This window comes from Trachypithecus francoisi, unplaced genomic scaffold (genome assembly GCF_009764315.1).
Source record: "Trachypithecus francoisi isolate TF-2019V2 unplaced genomic scaffold, Tfra_2.0 Lachesis_group8, whole genome shotgun sequence".
Classification (NCBI taxonomy): domain Eukaryota; kingdom Metazoa; phylum Chordata; class Mammalia; order Primates; family Cercopithecidae; genus Trachypithecus; species Trachypithecus francoisi.
The window spans coordinates 106,752,911-106,773,146 of NW_022681473.1; the positions used below are offsets into that span (position 1 = coordinate 106,752,911).

At 43.1% G+C, this 20,236-nt stretch overlaps 1 protein-coding gene and 1 long non-coding RNA gene across 9 annotated transcripts in view; one reads left to right on the forward strand and one right to left on the reverse strand.

Moving 5' to 3' along the window:
• The first annotated feature begins 692 nt into the window (after window positions 1–692).
• KMT2A (lysine methyltransferase 2A) overlaps window positions 693–20,236 on the forward strand; it is a 94,857-nt gene continuing 75,313 nt past the window's right edge. The window contains exons 1-2 of one of the 8 annotated variants that reach the window (XM_033207326.1): window positions 693–1,193; window positions 3,282–3,380. In XM_033207326.1, coding sequence (XP_033063217.1) covers window positions 762–1,193; window positions 3,282–3,380 — 531 coding nt within the window. In that variant the 5' untranslated portion in view covers window positions 693–761. The remainder of the gene's footprint in view (window positions 1,194–3,281; window positions 3,381–20,236) is intronic. The other 7 variants (XM_033207325.1, XM_033207327.1, XM_033207331.1 and 4 more) reach the window with 7 other exon arrangements.
• LOC117081440 lies at window positions 7,460–18,750 on the reverse strand. Its single transcript, XR_004436165.1, has 3 exons — window positions 18,660–18,750; window positions 7,936–8,006; window positions 7,460–7,556 (listed from the first exon to the last, which is right to left on the reverse strand). It is a non-coding gene; the product is annotated as an uncharacterized LOC117081440 (long non-coding RNA).

Sequence of the window (20,236 nt, forward strand, 5' to 3'; positions counted from 1 at the left end):
CGTGTGTGCATTTTGGAGAGAGCTCCAGCATGAAAATGGGAGGGGCTCCTTTTTTATTTTTTAAAGTGCGTTCATTGAGGGCCTTTCTGTTTTGCATATAGTAAACTGGGCAGTGCTTCTGTTTTGCATGTAGTACAATAAGGGCTCTTTTATTCTAGAAGCGTTCAATTCGGGCTAACCCATCTTGTATCCGTGCCCTGGGGCGGAGGAGAAGGCTCATTGCTCCCCGACCCAGCCGCCGCGTTATACTGGAAGCTGCTCTCCCGGGCGGTTCGATTCCCAGCGCGTCCCGGGAACGTGTGTAATCGGCCTCTCAGCGCTCAAGGCTGCAGGCGGCCCGGCTCCCTCCGCCTCCATCTCCGCGTAGCCCTCGCCCCCTCCCCCTCTCTCCGGAACCCGCGCTCTGCTCCGGGCTCCCGGGCTTCCTTCCCCCCTCCTTTTCCCGAGCAATGCTTCTCCCGGAGGGCGGGGCATGCAGTTATCCAGGTTGCGGGGCGGGCGGGCGGGCAGGAGGGGGCGGCCCGGGCCTCGGGATGGAGTTGCAGCGCCCAGGCGTCAGAGGCAGAGGCCCGAGGCCGCTATACAGATTGCCGGGCTGGCGGGCGCGGCCCGGCGCTCTGCATAGCGGCCTGTAGAGTGCAGGCGGCCAGGCGGCGCCGAGCGGGTTAGGCAGGTTCCGGGGCCCCGTGCCCCCCCCTCCACCTCCCCGCCCCCCTGTGTTGTCGCCTCTCCCTCTCGCTGCTTCACTTCACGGGGCGAACATGGCGCACAGCTGTCGGTGGCGCTTCCCCGCCCGACCCGGGACCACCGGGGGCGGCGGCGGCGGGGGGCGCCGGGGCCTAGGGGGCGCCCCGCGGCAACGCGTCCCGGCCCTGCTGCTTCCCCCCGGGCCCCCGGTCGGCGGTGGCGGCCCCGGGGCGCCCCCCTCCCCCCCGGCTGTGGCGGCCGCGGCGGCGGCGGCGGGAAGCAGCGGGGCTGGGGTTCCAGGGGGAGCGGCCGCCGCCTCAGCAGCCTCCTCGTCGTCCGCCTCGTCTTCGTCTTCGTCATCGTCCTCAGCCTCTTCAGGGCCGGCCCTGCTCCGGGTGGGCCCGGGCTTCGACGCGGCGCTGCAGGTCTCGGCCGCCATCGGCACCAACCTGCGCCGGTTCCGGGCCGTGTTTGGGGAGAGCGGCGGGGGAGGCGGCAGCGGAGAGGTAAGGGGGCGAGGAACCCCCAGGTCCGGGGTCTCGACCCTCTGCGGAGCCCCCTCCCCTCCCCCATCCGGGATTGAGGAGCATCCCAATTCTGGGACCATCTCGGGGTCCCTCACCCGGGGCGAATGGCTCTCCCATCTTGGGACCCCCATGCAGGGCTGCAGACCCCCAGGCGCCCCCACCCCGGGATTTGGGCCCATCTGGCTGAGGGCGTTTGCCCCCCGCTCTCCTCCCCCTGACCCTTCCCCAAATCCCTTGGCACAGACCCCCTCGCCGGGGTTTCCCATCCCGGGACTGAACCCCTCCTCCCTTTCACAGATTACCTCATCCGAGCAAGATTCCTCCCTCCCTCCCTCCTAGAGACCTGATCCCGCCACATCCCCGCCTCCCTCTCTGGGCAGATGTGTTACTCCTAGGGCAGTTTTCCTCTCGGGCATCTCTCGGGTGATGGCCTCATCCAGGGCCACGTTCTCCTAGCCCTTGGGGATCGATGTCCCTTCCAGCACCTTGCTTTCGAAAACCCGATGAACCCTCGCCCCATCCCCGGGCCCGGTCCCTATACTGCCAGCCACTCCCCCTTGCTTCACCTCCACCCTCTACCCCCACCCCAAGCAGACAGATCCTCCCCCATTCCTCCCTACCCCACCGGGGAAAATCTCTCCTCTGCACCTTTCCTGGTCTCACCTCCTTTTCCTCTGAAGATAACGGTGATTCCTCATACAGCAGTCTCTTCCCCCCGCCCCCCCACCTCGTCTTACAGGGCTACAGTTTCTAGCCTATTGGTAGCCGGGAATTACTCTACCTTCACTCCACCCTTTCCCTCCTTTAGAATGAAGGATTAGTGGCATCTTGGAGGGGAAAATAGTCCACTGTCCCCTAGGCTTAGAGAAGAGCAGCTTTCCACCACTCCCCCTGGAGACGAGGCAGGCTTTCCCTCCAGCTCTGGGGAAGGGGGCCCCTGTGAGGGGAGGTGTTTGTGGGGGGACTGGGGCAGCATCCTCCCAGGGGAAGCAGCTGCTCTCCTACCCCACCCACTGCGCCTGAGAGCACGCAGTCTCCAACCCGAGCTCCCTCCCGCCCTTCTCTTCTCGTCATTTCATTATTGATCCACCTTTTCCTAGGCCAATCCTGGGGCTTGGAAGAGGTGGGGGAAGCCAGGTTGGGGTGAGGAGAGTAGATAAGGGACAGTTATACTTTAGTGTGGTGGCGGTGGTTGCTTTGGGATGGTAGAAAGAGGAGGACTGTGAAGCAAAGTTATCCCTTAGAAAGGACTTGGGGTTCTCTCTGATTCTTACAAGGAGACCCAAGGTGGATGAAGGGTCAGAGCGTTGCCCCTTCCCCATTAGTACTGGGGCAATAACGGAGTTGCTTCTGTAAACATTTTTCAGTCCCCTTCAGCAAAAAGGAAAGTTGCCCAGGGAAGGGAAGTTGAGTTCAGGTTCAGCCAGTGGCGTTGCGCATTTGTTTTCCATTGGATGCAGGAGGGGGGAGTTTGAATTGTAGAGGGGGGAGAATGGCATGGGGGATGCTAGGAGGAGGAAGAGCAGCTGCTAGGGGCTGAAGAGAAGGGGGGTAGGGGGTTGCTGCTCTGGAGTGCTCTTGATTGAAACAGAAAGGGAAAGATAACAACCAGCCGTTTCCTGCGTGCTCTGCCGTTGGTGCACACAAAATATCCTGGGCAAACCCCTTGTCCCCTATTGTGCCCCGCACCCCTTTAGATTTACAGAAAGATCCTGGGAAGAAGGGGAGGGAGGAGATCCCAAGGACCCCGGCCCCTCCTTTCGAGGAGCTGGCATTTTTTGGTTGTTAGTCTTCCTGCCTCCTTTTTTTTAATCGTTTCTAAGGCAGCCTGATCAGGAGACTGACAACAACCCGCCTTCTGACAGAGCAAGGAGGACATGATGGGGGCGTGTTCCTTGCTATGTAGCTAGCTGCAGCGTCCCCTTTCCCTGCCTCTCTCTGCGCTATCTCCACCTCCTTTTCCCAGCCTTCAGAAGGCAGCTGCAGTCAGCAGGGTTGTTTGAGACTATTTATTGGTTGCTGTAGATTATTATTTTTTTTTGAAAGGCCAATTCTGTATTTTTTAAGCTAACAACACAGATCCCATGTAGTTGGAGAACCAAAGGCCACATACTTGACAAAAAGACTGAACCGTTCAGGTTACTTGCATGGAGTTGGTGCTTAAATGTGAGTTGATTTTGCTTTTTTAAAAGATACAGCAGCAAAAAAAAAAAAAAAACTGACATTTCATTTATTTTCAAAATTGAGACTTGCCTGGTTATATGTAGCATTTTAGCGCCGTGTATATTTGAGTTTAATAAGAAAGTCTCTGTTAGGAGAAGTTAGTCCATTTTAAGGGGATCCTGAGAAGCATTTCTTCTTGTTCAGTATGCTTATTTATTTTGTACTGAAGGACCAAATGTTATCACATATTCAAAAGCAAAGTTTTATGCTGACAGCTTCCAATCATAGTTTTTCAAGAGACTGGTTAGAAAGAGAGCCACCTGGATTCAGGGACCTAATGTCTGGGCACCAGAATATTTTATCTGTTGGTCTTTGACAAATCACTTTTAAAGTTTTAATCAGGGGCTAAACGTTTTCTTACCTACTGGCATTATGAGATAATTGTAAACTAGTGTTTTATTTTGCTTAACACTAGTATATAGTGTAAAGCCTGTCAAGGAATTGCAGTTACTTCAAATTGGATCATATTTATAAGGGGTTTTTGTCTTTAAAACTTTTTCCTGAACAGTAGTTGCTGCTTCGTTATGAGAAGAGTAGTTGACTCCTTACATTAAACTTGAGTATTTTTTCTGACTTGGACTTGAATGAGCTCTGTTCCATGGGTAGGCTTTTTATGTGGTGTTTGAGGCAATCCAGTGTGAGTTGATGGTACGCATTGAGTAGCGGTAAACCTCTGACCTGGTAGTTTTCATTGTAGAAGCCAAGCATATATATATATATATTTTTTTTAACATAGCCTTACTAATCAATGATAAAGTTCCAAAAGGGAAGTTTAGGTTCACCCTGGGCTGACATAGAATTCTAAAGGTTGCTTCTCAGAACTCACTCATGGCTCTATATCAAGTCTTATCTGGATTCATGAAGAAATGGTTATATGATCCAAAATGATTCTAACCTCTTTAAACTCTGGTTCGCCTTCAGTGAATAATGACTATAACTTGCCTCTAACACCACCTGTGTTAATACTTCTAAAACTAGGTAACAGAACTTCCAGATGACTTTGTTGTTTGAACTCCCTTAGCCATAGGAGACTTGTCCTTCACTGCTGCTGGTTCCTGACTTCCTTTGTATGACAATTAGGAAGTAGAATTGAGGTTCTGTTTTATTGAGCACTGTAAGAAATCAGAGGTCCATTTTTTTCTTTCCCCTTCCCTCTGTAGTGTCAGTATCCCATTTTTCTAAGGATTGTCTCAGGTAATGTTCATGTTACTGTACTTTGCCATCTAAATAAACATAGTACAGCAGCACCCTTTCTGTTGACTAGAAGTTAGGCTTTTGTAATAATAAACCCCTGAAACAGTATATTTATCAGTAACTAGTCTTTGTTTATTAATGTCATAATCCGGTTACCTTCCCTACTACTTCACAAAATATTAAAAGCAAAATTTCCATCTTGATCATAACATAACAAACTTTAATTAGATACAAATTGAAACTGAGTTACAGCATTGGTGTGTATTTGTTTTCACTTGAAATTGCAGTTTAGTTCCTGTGGACTGAGACAGGCTTTTGGATTGGACCTGAAAAGATAGTACTCCTGCAGCTGAAAGGTAGTAGGAGAGTGTATGTGATTTTTTTTTTTTTTTTTATGTTTACTGATCACGTATGTACCAAGAGTGGGAGCTGCTCCTTCATTGCCTTCACAGCTAATCCTAAGATTGGCAGAAGGTAAATGAAGGAGGGAACACAAGTACAGTGGAGTGCACTAAGCCTCTGAGTAGAAGTCAGTGGATGTGGGCTCTCATCTCCGTTACTGAACAGTTACGAGACCCTGGGCAAATTCACTTTTAACGTTAAATTTCTGATCTGTAAAATGAAAAGTTTGGACTAAATAGCTCATGAATCTGTTCTGTGTCAGTATTATGATTCCTTTCTATTGTATTAAATTTTGGGTCAGATCAGAATTTCTTATTCTGAGTTCATTTCAAGAGTCAGAGTCAAGTGAGACAATTTGGTAATTTTTGTTTTTTTTTTGAGTCAGGGTCTCACTATGTTGCCCAGGTGCGTCCTGAACTCCTGATCCTCCTGCCTCAGCCTCCTGAGTAGCTGGGATTCTGTTTGGCAATTTTTTTTTTTTTTTTTTTGAGACGGAGTCTCACTCTATCGCCCAGGCTGGAGTGCAGTGGCGCGATCTCGGCTCACTGCAAGCTCCGCCCCGTGGGTTCACGCCATTCTCCTGCCTCAGCCTCCGGAGTAGCTAGGACTACAGGCGCCCCCACCGCGCCCGGCTAATTTTTTGTATTTTTAGTAGAGACGGGGTTTCACTGTGTTAGCCAGGATGGTCTCGATCTCCTGACCTTGTGATCCGCCCGCCTCGGCCTCCCAAAGTGCTGGGATTACAGGCGTGAGCCACCGCACCCGGCTGGTAATTTTTAGTATCAGATCATACCTTTGCCCGTATAACTGGCATTATTATTAGGAGGAGAAATTTCAAGTTGGAAATTTTTCATTGTGTAGAAAAAACATAAGGACTTTGGTGAAGTTGACCAGTTTCATTTATAAGAAAAATGAGGATAAAGTTTAAAAACACATAGTTCTGAGAACCTACAGAATCCCAGGCATTATCTGGTGTTTAGAGGCCCTTTTGTTTGGCTAAATGTGTTTTCTTTGTTGTGAATGCCAGACTATCCAAAAGAGAAGTTATTTTCAGTCTAGGTGGTGTATTCCTTTAGGTGTGTGAATTTTGAATGAAAAGAAAAATTCAGTACATCAATGTATTTATAAACTGAAGTGATAGTGCCTGCTTCATAGGAAGTAGTTATTAATATATTCTGAAATGGTTTATACTGAGCATTAGAAATTCAGTCTTTAGAACTTTTCTTCCTCTGTGACTGAAAGCCAGATGACATGTCCCCATCTTTCACTTCCATTTAATTATCTTAAGGCACATACTCCTGGAGGACATCATCATTCACACAACAGTGATCTGTCTTCTTATTGGAAGTTGAGAGAAACTATTCCCATCTTGACTTAATTCTCATTTCTTTGTTCACCTTGGAGCTATCCTTCCGGAGGGCAGCTGTGCAGACTCTATACCAATTGCCTCCCTTACCCTGTGGCTAGAGGGGGTGGCAACAGTGCTTTGCTTGCTCAGAGGCATAACAGACTGCAGTGCCTCTCTCTTTTGGAAACTCGCTGTGTTTTAATTGTAGGTCTCCTAATTAAGATCTCTTTGTGCCTGCCCACATTCCACTAGCGTTGGCACAGAACTTCAGCTTCCTTCTAGCACTTAACTGAAGGCCTTCAATCGGGCCTTTTGTGAATATCTTGTCTCCTTCCATTCTTCCTCTGCCAAGGTGGAGGGCCCAATGGCATAGACCTTTGAGAAGGGGGAAGCTTTGTGACTATCACTACTTTGGGAGGAATTTACTCAAGGATTGCTGGGATGGGACCTTCCTTTGTTTGCATATGTTATTTTCAGGGATTAAGAAAGGTTAAATTACTAATGAGTCTGGCATGACATACCTACATTTTAATCAGATTCTTAACCCTGTAGGCACTAGTAGGAAAGAGGATGCCACAGAGTTCACTGTTACAAAGTATTTCCTTGGATCTTATCTAGACTGGTTTATGAAGCTTGATGACTAAAATATTGTCATGGAGTAAATCTCAGACTTGTGATTTTTGTGGACTCCGAGGTTGTTGAAGACAAGACAATCAGATGAAATTATTGATTGCTCCTAGATTGTATCAGCTTTGAGACACAGACTGAATTAAAGTTAGCTTTGAGATCTGAATTAACTTTTGATTAGAAAGACTTTAGGAGGTTCTGGAAATTGTTGAGTTAATTAAGAATACCCTTGCAGGCTCCAGTATTTCTTGAGAAGTTCAAGAATTGTCTAGGCTTCTAGAGTATTTTCAGAATAAGATAAAATAGCTTTTCTGGAAAAAGTAGTTTGACTTTAGTTTCCAGGACCTTCGTATTCAAAATACAGTATGTTCTTTACTAGATCTACATGTGGCATGCTAGAGAATATGCTACCTTTTATTAAGAAAAAGGAATCTTAAATCCTTTACCTGGACCCAGATGGCTTCATTGATCACATCAGTATGAGGTTACGCAGACAAAGGGCTATTTTTGTTGTTGTTGTTGTCATTTCATTGGTTGTTGAAGAAGGCCTGGAAGAAGGAAGTACAGGATCTTTTATGGCATGCATTAAATAAAGCTGGAGGCCTGCACTCTTATACCTGAGTGGGTGGTTTTATGGCCTAATTCTCTAATTGCTGGCATTTATGACAGTGTGGATGGTACTGGCCCTGTGGCTGAGGTAGATTATGCTGGGAATAGGGAGAAAAAAGGGGTCCTTTTGTTAGCCTTTTCATTTTCCCCCTCAATAAAGTCTCTGAGAAAGCCCCAAGGAAATACAGAGACACTTGGACTGAGGGAATGATTTCCCATAAAATGGTTCTTTATGTTTTTAAAATGATGAGCTGCTTTTCTTGACCTATCCAAAGAAATCCATACCACCACTGTTAAATATTTCAATGAGTTTTTTACCTTGTCAGGTTACACACCAGGGGAAGCCAACCATGAGACTGTAGCTGCTGCCAGACATTTGCTTCTAAAGACTTAAGACATTTGAAAGAAGAATTTTGTTATGTGATTTGTAATTGTTGTGGATGATATAAATCCTCTTGAAGGATTAGTCTAAAACTTCTAAGAGGCCAAGCTTGGTTTAACTTTCAGATGTTGAATTGAACGTATTGCCCTAATGAGTTTTAGTTTTAAGGAAACAACAAAGATATGAGTTAGTTGGCAGTTTTCTGTGCAGTGTATGAAAATTCCCCTTCCCTTGAAATGAGTAGTTGTTTTTCTATTTGACAAATAGACTGAAGGGATTTCCCCAGATATCTTACCTTTAATTATTGCTACAGCAGTACCCTGTGAGGTACCTTTGGGTAGCATCTGTCCAGTGGCATCTATTTCAGGAGATGGAGTTTTTCCATATATAGTATTTTGTCCATTTTCTTGCATTTCTGGTTTTGTGTTTTGTTGGAATGTTTGGGTGTAGATGTTTTGATGTCTTTCAGCAACAAAAGCTATGAATCTTTCTAACATACTGTTTTAGAGAGATCCACTTGTATTATCTATGCTTTGCTGAGGCATCATTGTTTCATTCTCATTTTACAGCATCAATGTAATGGTAGCTTTCTGTCTTGAATTAGGAGAGTGATATTACTTGTGAGAAGTGTTTTTAGAGAAAAGTTTTTTCTTTAGGCTCTCCTTTATACTACCTCAGTTCTAAAAACTAGGGAGAAGTTAATTGTTATCTCTAATAAATATCCTACACCTAGAGAAATATTTACACCTGCCCATATTCAACCTCTGCCCATCCATGAAGATTGACCACTTTTTAGATCAAACACAAACATTGTCCCTAGATTATTGCCTTTAATTATAAGCAGTAAAACCTTGTGGATAACATCTCTTTAAGCTTAGCTAATGAGGAAATCCTTTTGTAATCTCTTTGGCTAGGATTTTTTATTTGTGCATATTTAAATGCCTTTACCGAAGAAAGGGAGAATCTCATAATCTAATCTGTACTGGTGTGAGACAGTATAGCACAGTAATTAAGAGTCGTTAAGACCATGGGCTCTGGATTTAAACTGCCTGAGTTCAAATCTAAGCTCAGCCATCTTGAAAAAGTTTTTTTTGTGTTTTGTTCAGTTTGTTTGTGACAGGGTATTGCTCTGTTGCCTAGGTTATAGTGTAATGGCACAAACATTTCATTTCAGCCTCAACCTCCAGGGCTCAAGCAATCCTCTTGTCTCAGCCTCCTAAGTAGCTGGGACTACAGGCATGCGCCACCACACTCAGCTAATTGTTTTCTTTGTTGTAGAGATGGGGGTCTCACCATGTTGCCCGGGTTGGTCTTGAACTCCTGGCCTCAAGTGGTCCCCCCACCTCAGCCTCCCAAAGTGTTGGGATTACAAATGTGAAGCACTGCACCCAACCAGAAAAGTTTTTGGACCTCTCCATGCCTCCGTTTCTTCATTTGTAAGTCAGGGGTACTCATGCTTCATAGCCTTATTATGAGGCTTAAGCGTGATCATGCATGTAATGTAAGCACTTAGCACTTTGCCTGGCACATAGGAAGCCCTAATTATTAGAACCAAGAGATTGAAAGGGAAGCAGGGTTATAATCTTTTTTTTTTCATCAAAATAACTGGTTTTTATTACATTGAGTTATACCTGTATATGTATGCATACGTACACCTGTTTGAGGGCTATAATCTTAGAATGTTCTTGATATTAGTTTGAGTGTCAAGTTCTTCTATAAGCTAGGTAGAACCAAATTGAAGGCCAGCCACCTATCTTGGTAACAACATTAGTGTCCAACTAAAACATATTAGAGATACGGCAAAAAAGAAGAAAGAGAACAAGATGGTAAATAGGCAGGTAAGATACCAAGGAACACAGTGCCTCCATGAGTTGCTCATTATCAGGCCAAGGCAGCTATAATGGGATTGCTACCTGTTGTCTCTATAACTAGTGTTCCTGATCTTTTTATGAGGAGAGCACTTGGTGGTTCCTTACAACAGCTCTGAGGCTCTTCAGGGTTCTTAGGCTCCAGGTTCAGATCCATTAGTCTATACTTGGTGACATTTGTTCTTAAGTGTCAACTTGAGGAGAATGAGTGCTGGTCTACAGAGATCAATGCAAGTAACCATTTAATTATAGAAGAAATGCTGAATTGTAGGTTGCAATTTCTGAGGGTTGGAACTTGAGCAGAATGGTCAAAAGCAGATTAGAGTTTTTTTTTTTTTTTTTTTTTTGAGGCGGAGTCTCGCTCTGTCGCCCGGACTGGAGTGCAGTGGCCGGATCTCAGCTCACTGCAAGCTCCGCCTCCCGGGTTTACGCCATTCTCCTGCCTCAGCCTCCGAGTAGCTGGGACTACAGGCGCCCGCCGCCTCGCCCGGCTAGTTTTTTTGTATTTTTAGTAGAGACGGGGTTTCACCGTGTTCGCCAGGATGGTCTCGATCTCCTGACCTCGTGATCCGCCCTCTCAGCCTCCCAAAGTGCTGGGATTACAGGCTTGAGCCACCGCGCCCGGCAAAAGCAGATTAGAGTTTAAGGGTAACTAGTTAAGAGTAGTGTGTTTAAGGAGGAAAAGTACAGTTTTGGGCCAGGCGCAGTGGCTCACGCCTGTAATCCCAGCACTTTGGGAGGCCAAGGTGGGAAGATTGCCTGAGGTCAGGAGTTTGAGACCAGCCTGGCTAACATGGTGAAACCCTGTCTCTACTAAAAATACAAAAATTAGCTGGGCGTTATGGCTGGCACCTGTACTCCCAGCTACTCGGGAAGCTGAGGCAGGAGAATCGCTTGAACCTGGGAGGTGGAGGTTGCAGTAAGCCAAGACTGTGCCACTGCACTCCAGCCTGGGCAACAGAGCAAGATTCCGTCTCCCAAAAAAAAAAGAAGAAAAGTACAGTTTTGCCATACTCTTTTTAAAAAAAGATTTGCAGGCCAGGTGGGGTGGCTCAGTCCTGTAATCCCAACACTTTGGAAGGCCGAGGCAGGCAGATCACTTGAGGTCAGGAGTTTGAGACCAGCCTGGCCAACATGGTGAAACCCTGTCTCTACTTAAAATACAAAAATTAGCTAGGTGTGGTGGTGTGCGCACCTGCAATCCCAGCTACTTGGGAGGCTGAGGCACGCGAATCACTTTAACCCAGGAGGCAGAGGTTGCAGTGAGCCAAGATCACACCACTGCATTCCAGCCTGTAGGACAGAGTGAGACTCTGTCTCAAAAGAAAGAAAAGAAAAGATTTGCTAATGTACTCAATACACCATCAGAAACCATCAATACACCTCAGAAACTGAGGCACAGACAAGTTAAGTAATTTTCTTTAAGTTATATGGCTAGTAAGTGGCAGAGCTAGAATTTAAATCTGAACCTACATCTTGCTTGAAAGTTGATTCTTGCTCTCTACACTGTGCTATCTTTAAGTCCTTTCTCTTCCCACTCCCCTCCAATCAATTTCTGAGTCTTGTCCATTATTTTACTGTAGTGTTTCTTTCCTCTGTCCTTGCTGTTCTGTTCCTGCTGTTCTAGTTTAAATTTCCATTACTTTTGGATAGTTTATTGTGGTAATCTTCTCATTGGTCTTCCCACCTATCTTTTCACCCCGCACAGTGCTACACAATATAATGGTTTTCTTAAATACAGATCTGATTATGTCACTTTATTCCTAAAATCCTTTGGCTTCTCACTGAATATAAAATTTAAGATTCTCAGCCCTGTATGATCTTGCTAGCCTGTATTTCTAAATTTTGAACCGTGTCTCCTGAATGTACATTGTTACTGCTTCAACCACATTGGACTACTGAACTATTAGGTATTCTCCACAGTCTTTGTTTATCTGCCTTTGTACCTTTGCTAAAGCCTCTCCTTTGCCTTAAAGTCTTTCCCATTTTGACCTGTCTTGGGCTTCTTACTCATCTCCCATGGTTCAACTCAGATCCCCAGATCCTAACTCTTCCATGTTTTCACAGATTGTACTGCTAGTTGAAACTCAACTTCTTTCTTGTTTTCTTTTTGTGTTTTGTACATTACCCTTAAAGAATTTAACCCAGTATACCTTATGCTGTGATACTTTTGAAATGTGTCTTTGTCCCATTAGATAGTGACTCCCTTAAGACATGGGCCATTTTTAAGTCATCATTTATGTTTTATGTTTTTTATAATGGTGACTTTTTATGTAGTATTTGTTGAATTGAAAATCTGATCTACATATAACTTTTAGGAATACTTTGCTAGGACACATTACATAAACTAGGAGAACTTAAGACTACGAACAGAATATTTGGACTAATCATTAAGAAATACTAATTTAAGTATGGCAAAGGAAACCATAGTAGCCATGATGGGACATTTTTGTAAAGGTACTGATTGGGTTTTGAAAGCGATGTTAAGGTATCCTGATGGAATGGCATTATCTTTTATGTAGATAATACTTGGCACTGATCATCCCCTTACTTGAGTGTTGTTTCCATTTCTAGGTTCCTCAACTTAAAAGGGATGAGGAGACCTTGGAGACGGTTCTGAGGAGACTCAAAAGATGATTATATGATTGGAAGTCAGTCCTATGAGGAAAGGTTGAGAGAATGAAAGGTTAAGAGGCAACTTAATAACTCTTCAAAAAACATGAATGGATCCATTATTAGGAATGGTAACCAGCGGTTTCCCAGCTCCACTGACAGCAGAATAAGAGAAAATAGGTTTAAACTGAAATAAGGGTTAGTTGTGTAAAGAACTTGTTGGTAATGATGGTTGTCATTATAGTCATGATAAAAAGGTTGCCAAAATAATTTTATTATCTTCTCTGGAAGTATATTTTTAAAGTACAGTCCTGCCTATATATGTATAAAATGACCTCTCAAGCTACCTTTTCCTTCTGTGAATCAGTAAATAAATTCTTATTCAGCTCCTCGAAGCAATAATTACTTTTCAGTAGGAAGCTTCCAGAGAAATTTCTTTATGAAGTAATGGTTTTTGTAGTGACTTTATAGGAGAATAAAAATTTTGTAAGTGGAGCTAAGAGAGAAATCTTAAACATCAAGAGAAACCAAGGAAAATAGTAGGTGTGGTATCAGTATAGGAAACAAATAAGTATTTGTAGCTTTTATGTTCATTTTCAGTTGTCATTTAAAGAGGTATGGTTCAGAATAGCTCTTGTTAAGGCTGTCACTGCTTGTGGATACATTATAACAAATGCTTATTAATCATTTCCAAACTAATATAAGTTTGCTTCATGTTAGTATTATAAAAGCCTCTGACCCTTGGCTTTTGAGGCTATGTAGAGGGCTTGCATCACTCAGAATGAAACCTTTTTAGATATGTTGGGTTGCAGAAAGCATTTCCTGTACAGTCAGAATGAAAACTTGAATTGGGATTATTCATGTAGATTACCAAAAGTCTAGGCAGAGCTGATATTACCACCAGCCAGTTTTCCTACTAACTCTTAACTCCAAAACCTTCATTGGGTTATTGAAGCTTTAGGACTTTTGAATTTCCTACTGGAATTGTGTATGAATTCCTTCTTTCAAGTGAACTGATACTAGATTTAAGATTAGTTGTATATCAAGTATTTTTTAAGTTGCATATAATAAATGGTCTCTACTTTTAACCAGTCTCATAAAATGCCTGTAGTTCATAGGTGAAGCTGGATTGTTGCAGGAATTCTGCAATTGTTGGCAAAGTGAAGGGCAGTTTGACTCCTTAATTATAAAGTTGGATGTCATTTGAGAAACTCTGGGAATTGGAAGTAGAACAAATTCATACTTTCCCTATAACTTTTAATTGCTTGTCATACATTCAGTAAACAACAGATATAAAATTCAAAAAACTGCTTGTATAAATTCAGAAAACGGCATTATAAAAGCAAAGACAATTTCTCTTATGATTCTTTGTTCTACTTGAGAGATTCAAGTGTTGGAGTAATAAAAAAATACCAGGGACTTTCTTTTTTTTAATAGGTTAATGCCACCTAATGTGGGCTTCTCAGAATGTGATGGCAAACTTCCAAATATGATGTGGTAGCCAGAAGAGACCAACTGGTTTTACAAAATATTAAGAACACAAAATTTCCCAACTCATATATTTGAATATTCCTAAAAAATAATAAGTCAAAATTGTGTTGGTGGGCTGGGCACAGTGGCTCACAAGTGTAATACCAGCACTGTGGGAGGCTGAGGTGAGAGGATTGCTTAAGGCCAAGAGTTCAAGACTAGCCTGGGCAACTTGATGAGACCTGATCTCTACAAAATAAAAATTTAAAATTTAAAAAATTAAAACAACAAAAACAGCCACGCATGGTGGCCTGCGCCTTATAGTCGCAGCTACTCGGGAAGCTATGATGGGAGGATTGCTTGAGCCCAACGGGTTGAGGCTGCAGTGAGCCATGATCATGACACTGCACTCTAGCCTGGGCAACAGAGTGAGACTCCGTCTCAAAAAAAAAAAAACAAAAAACAAGAAAAAAATTGTATTGGCCGACTTGGAGGCTTCGGTGTTATTTTGCCAAGAAGAATGTTCATTTTTGTCATCTAATTTTACACTGCTCCTTCAGCAAACTGACTTTACGGAGAGATAACCCTGTTTACCTTTAGAAGGAAGGAAGTTGTGGATTCCTCAGTGTTACTCTCGTTACTGTTGGTCATTCAACAGCCCATCTTCCCAGAAGGAAAGATGTAACATGACTTTTGCACCAGGATAAGAACAACAAACGGAAGAAAAAAACTGAGTTTTATAGTAGAAGTTTGTAGTTGAATGAGAATGTGGCTCAAAATGAAGTTAACCACTTAAACTTGTCATATGGGGGACCAAAATTTCTTATAATAAAAAGAACCATATCTGAAAATAAAGTTGGTGTTTGTTTAATTTTTCTAGCCTATTCAAATCAAGCTGGTCATTTATGGTACTTTCCTATTAGAGAAAAATAAACCCTGTGATTGTGATGCTTAACTTAATTTTCTACAGTGAATCAGTTAAGTGGGCTTATTTTTTCTGCTTTAGCAAGTAGATACATCAGTTCAGACTTGGAACCTGAGGAGTCTGGGAATACACCTTTTTTGAGTTTTTTTAATAAAGATTCTGCAGAATAATTTGGGGCATTGCCAGGAATCAGAATAGTTTACTATCTGAAGTAGTGCATTCATTTTGCTGTGTTTTTTTTTTTTTTTAAAGACAAATAAGCTACTTTGTGACTACCTCTTCTTCTGAAGCAGGATGGGTGGAGTTCACCTGTTTCATTTGCTTTGCTGTTTTCAGCATCTTTGCTGCTTGTTCTTGTTGACATGGAGTGGGGATGATGGGTAGTACCTATTTCTCTAGTTACAAAGTGAGTAGCATTTGTGTTTCTTAGGTGACAATTGCTAGGTAGAATTGAATTAAATATTTGAAAACTGGACTTCATTCTTGTGTGGGTGAAATTTTTACCTTCTGTTGTTATTGAAGAACAGAGAATTATTGTCTTGGCGCTCTTTAATCCTAAGTGACCTTTTTGTGTTAACATTTCTCAATATCAGGCAGAGATCATATTTAAACAGTTTAAATCTCTTCCTATCTGTTATGCATTCAAATAATCATTGTTCTCTTGATGCACCAATAACCAGAGAGAATCTGCCCTTGTTCCTACCCCTGACAATCTGTTCATAAGAGAATATGATGTCAGTTCATTAACAGCGTACATTTCTTGACTGGTGGAATTTCATTAACCATTTTGGCTTAAGAAGTTTGCCCCTTGATGTCTGTGTATTTGACTATGCTTGGGTATATTATACTTTTCTTACTGATTGAGCAGCATTATTTTTATATTCTGCTTTTGGAAATTATTTACAAGTATCACTGCATTTTTTTTCTACTGCAAATAATGAAAAAGTACCTGCAAAGAGGCACATCTTCCTACAAATGGCCATCATAAATATTGCATTACAAAGTAAGAAATAAAAATTGAAAAATCTAATTCATCTTTCAAAGAACATCTTTTGTATTCTAGGCAGATGACCAGCTATTGGGGCTCTACTACTGGAGATGTCCCTTCCCTCATGGCACTTGCTATCTAATTCTTTTTTTTTTTTTTTTTTTTTTAAGAGACAGGTTTTTGCTCTTTCACTCAGGCTGGAATGCAGTGGCACAAACACAGCTCACTGCAGCCTCAAACTCCTGGGCTCAAGGGATCCTCCTTCCTCAGCCTCCTGAGTAGCTGGGATCATAAGCTCACAACACCATGCCTGACTAATTTTTAATTTTCTTTTCTTTTATTTTTTGAGACAAAGTCTTGCCCTGTCACCCAGGCTGGAGTGCAGTGGCGCAAGTTCAGCTCACTGCAACCTCCACCTCCTGGGCTCAAGTGATTCTCTTGCCTAAGCCTCCTGAGTAGCCAGGACTACAGGCGTGTGCCACCACACCTGGCTAATTTTTTGTGTTTTTAGTAGAGACAGGGTTTCACCATGTTAGCCAGGCTTGTTCTCAAACTCCTGACCTCAGGTGATCCACCCACCTTGGCCTCCCAAAGTGAATTTTTTTTTTTTTTGTAGAAATGGGGGTCTCACCATCTTGTGTAGCTGGTCTCAAACTCCCAGGCTCAAGTAGTCATCCTGCCTTGACCTCTCAAAGTGCTGGGATTATTATTACCATGCCTAGCCTCTCATTCTTTTAATGAGCTCACCTTAAAATATAGCAGGAATATAAGTATTCACATTTTTATTTTAATACTTTGCAAGATACTTTGGAAATTGATAATATGAAGGTTGAAGCTCTCAGAACTAATGTTAACAGAATTGTCATTGGAAGCAATTCAGCTATTCTTCATTTACGGATTTAGTGGTTCTTGAGTCAGTTGTCTTATACCAAGAATGTAATATGTGAATCAGGAGGGGTTTTTTTGTTTGTTTGCTTTTTGTTTTTTTAAGAGATGAAGTCTCACTATGTTACCTGCGCTGGAGGGCAGTGGCTGTTCACAGGCATAATCATCATGTATTAAAGCCTTGAACTCCTGGGCTTAAGCGATTCTACTTCTTCAGCCTCCCAAGTAGCTGAGACTACAGGTGCACACAACTATGTCTGGCTCTAAATCAGGAGATTTTAAATGTTCTCAAAGTATGTAATAGCTTTTTCAGCCAGGCATGGTGGCTCATGCCTGTAATGCCAACACTTTGGGAGGCCGAAGAGGAAGGACTGCATGAGCTCGGGAGTTCAAGACAGTCTGAACAACATAGTGAGACCCCTTCTCTATAAGAGAATAAGAATAACCAGGCATTGTGGTGAGCACTGTAGTCCCAGCTCCTCTGGAGGCTGAGATGGAAGGATCACTTAAGCCCAGGAATTGGAGGCTACAGTGAGGTATGATCATACCACTGCACTCCAGCCTGGGCGACAGAATAAGATGCTGTCTCAAAAAACAAAACAACTTTTTTCCCTCCTGTTAAAATGGAATTTAAATGTGACTACATACTCTGCTACCTTCTACAATCAAAGAAGTGCCGCCTTCTTTTTTTTTTCTTTTTTTTTGAGGTGGAATCTCACTCTGTCGCCCAGGCTGGAGTCCAGTGGCGCCATCTTAGCTCACTGCAACCTCCGCCTCCTGGGTTCAAGCGATTCTTCTGTCTCAGCCTCCTGAATAGCTGGGATTACAGGCGCACACCACCACGCCCTGCTAATTTTTGTATTTTTAGTAGAGACAGGAGTTCCCCATATTGGCCAGGCTGGTCTCGAACTCCTGACCTCATAATCTGCCCACCTCGGCCTCCCAAAGTGCTGGGATTACAGGTGTGAGCCACCGTGCCTGGCTGAAGTGCCCCCTTCTATCTAAGGCCAACCTCTCCATTTGAGCTCTGCATTCCATCCTCTCTCATCTACTCAGGGTTATACCTGCAGTTATCTCATCTCTCCTGCTGCATAGGCAATTTCTCTCTCACAACTAGATTGGTCCCATCACCATATAAAACTATCTGCTTTAATATAATCCTTTAAAAAAACGCTGGACCCCACGTCCACCTCTAGCTACTACCTGATTCTTTTCTCCCTTTTCACAACAAAACTCCTTGAATGTGCTGTGTGTAATTGCTGTTTCTACTTTCTCACCTTTCATTCTCTCCCCAACTACTCCAGTTGGGCTTTTATCCCCATGATGCCTCTGAAGTAGCTCTTACCAAGGTCCTCAAGGAGCTCTGTTTTACCAGATTGAATAGATGATTCTCAGTCCTCATCTTGTTAAACCCTTTGGCAGCATTTGAACCAGCTGACCACTCCCTTCTTGGATTTTTTTTTTAACATTGTACTCACCTGTTTTTCTTCTTAACTCATTGGCTGTTAATTTTCAGTATTCTGTATGGCTCCCTCCTCTGCTTAACTCTTCCTGAATGTCTGAGATTCCCAGGAGTCTACTTTTCACTGCCTTCTCTGTCTACACACACTTCCTAGGTCATCTCATCCAGGCCTCATCTATACGCTGAGAACTAAGAAACCTTTTTCTCTAACACTAATGACTTCTCAGAGTTCCAGGCTTGTATAGCCTGCTGCCTATTTGATATTTCCATTTGGCTAATATTTACTGTGTGTTTATTGTGGGCCAGGCTTATTCTGAGCACTTCACATGAATTATCTCACCTAACTTTCATGACCATTGTCTGAAGTATCACTACTATTCCCATTTCATAGTCAAGGAAACACATATCCATTGAAGCACTTGGATGCCTAATAGATATCTCATACTTACCATATCTAAAAAGTCTTGACTTTCTCCCTCAAACCTTTTCCATTCCCAGTCTCTTCGTTTCTTAATTATTCCACCAAAAATCCAGTTGCTCAGGCCTAAGATGTAAGAGTTACCATCAATTTCTCTGTTTTATTCACATCCCACATCTATCCCATCAGCAAATTCTGTCTGCATTACATGCAAAATCAGCCCTAAATTCAACTACCTCTCAACAACTTCGCTACCAAAACCTGAGAGTCTCCCATTATAGTCTCTTGGTTGGACTTGCTTGTGTTATTGCCTCACTAAAGTTTGTTCCTCACATAGCAACAGTAAACTCCGGTATCAAATCCTATTCCTTCACTTTAAACCCCTCTGTGTCTCCCCACACTGCTAGGGTAAATCCAGATTCCTTACTATGGCCAACAAAGCCACACGTAATTTGGCCTCTGGTCAAGCCTACTTCTCGAGCACTGTCTCTTCTCATTTTCATCCATTCTGCTGTGCAGCCACACTCGCCTTTTTCTGTCAGGCATGCTGTGCCTGTTGCTGTCTTGGGGCCTTTGCACTTGCTCTCAGGCTAGAACACTACTCCACCAAGGTCTTTATATGTCTGACTTTTTCTCATTTAGGTCTAACCAGGTTTGGCAAGTTTTTTTCTGCAAAGGGCCAGATGGCCTCTGTTGAAACTACTCGACTCTTGTTGTTGTAGTGCAAAAGCAACCATAGGCAATGCAGATGCTCCCCAACTTACGATGGGGCTACATCCTGAAAAACCCATAAATCAAAATTGTCATAAGTCAAAGATACATTTAATACACTTACAAGCTCATTGTAAAGTCAAAAATTGTAAGTCAAACCATTGTTAGTCAGGGACCGTCTGTCCATCAACAATTGAACCTGGCCATGTTCCAATACAATTTTATTTATGAACACTGAAATTTGAATTTCATATAGTTTTCATATACACAAAATATTCTTTTGACTTTAAAAAAATGACTAAAAGTTTTTTAAAATTTTAATTTGCAGAACAAACAATAGGCGGTGGGCCAAATTTAGCCTGTGGCTCATGGATTTCTAGTCTTTGGTAAACCATTACCTTAGAGAAGCCTTTCCTGACCACCCTAGTGAACATAACCCCGCAGCTAACCCCTCCCCACCCCCTACTCCTGTCAATTCTTATTGGCCTAATGTCTTTTTTCTTCTTAGAGATGGGGTTTCACCCTGTCACCCAGGTTGGAGTGCAGTGGCTCAGTCAGTTCACTGCAGCCTCAAACTCTTGGGCTCACGTGAACCTCCTGCCTCAGCCTACCTGGTAGCTAGGATTACAGGCGAGAGCCACCATGCCCAGCCCCTAGTGTCTTTTATTTATTTGTTATATGTTTTATTTTCTGTCTGTCCATTAGATTGTAGCTTCATGGGGCAGGAATTTTGTTCTTTACATGTATCTTGAGAGTCAAACAGTACCTGGCAATACTCAGTAAATACTTATTGAATGATTGAATGACAGTCATATTTGAATTATGCCTGTAGCCTGCTATCTGGTCCCCCTTTTTTTAAGTCTTTCTTACTCTAGTTCATTATATATACCATTTCCA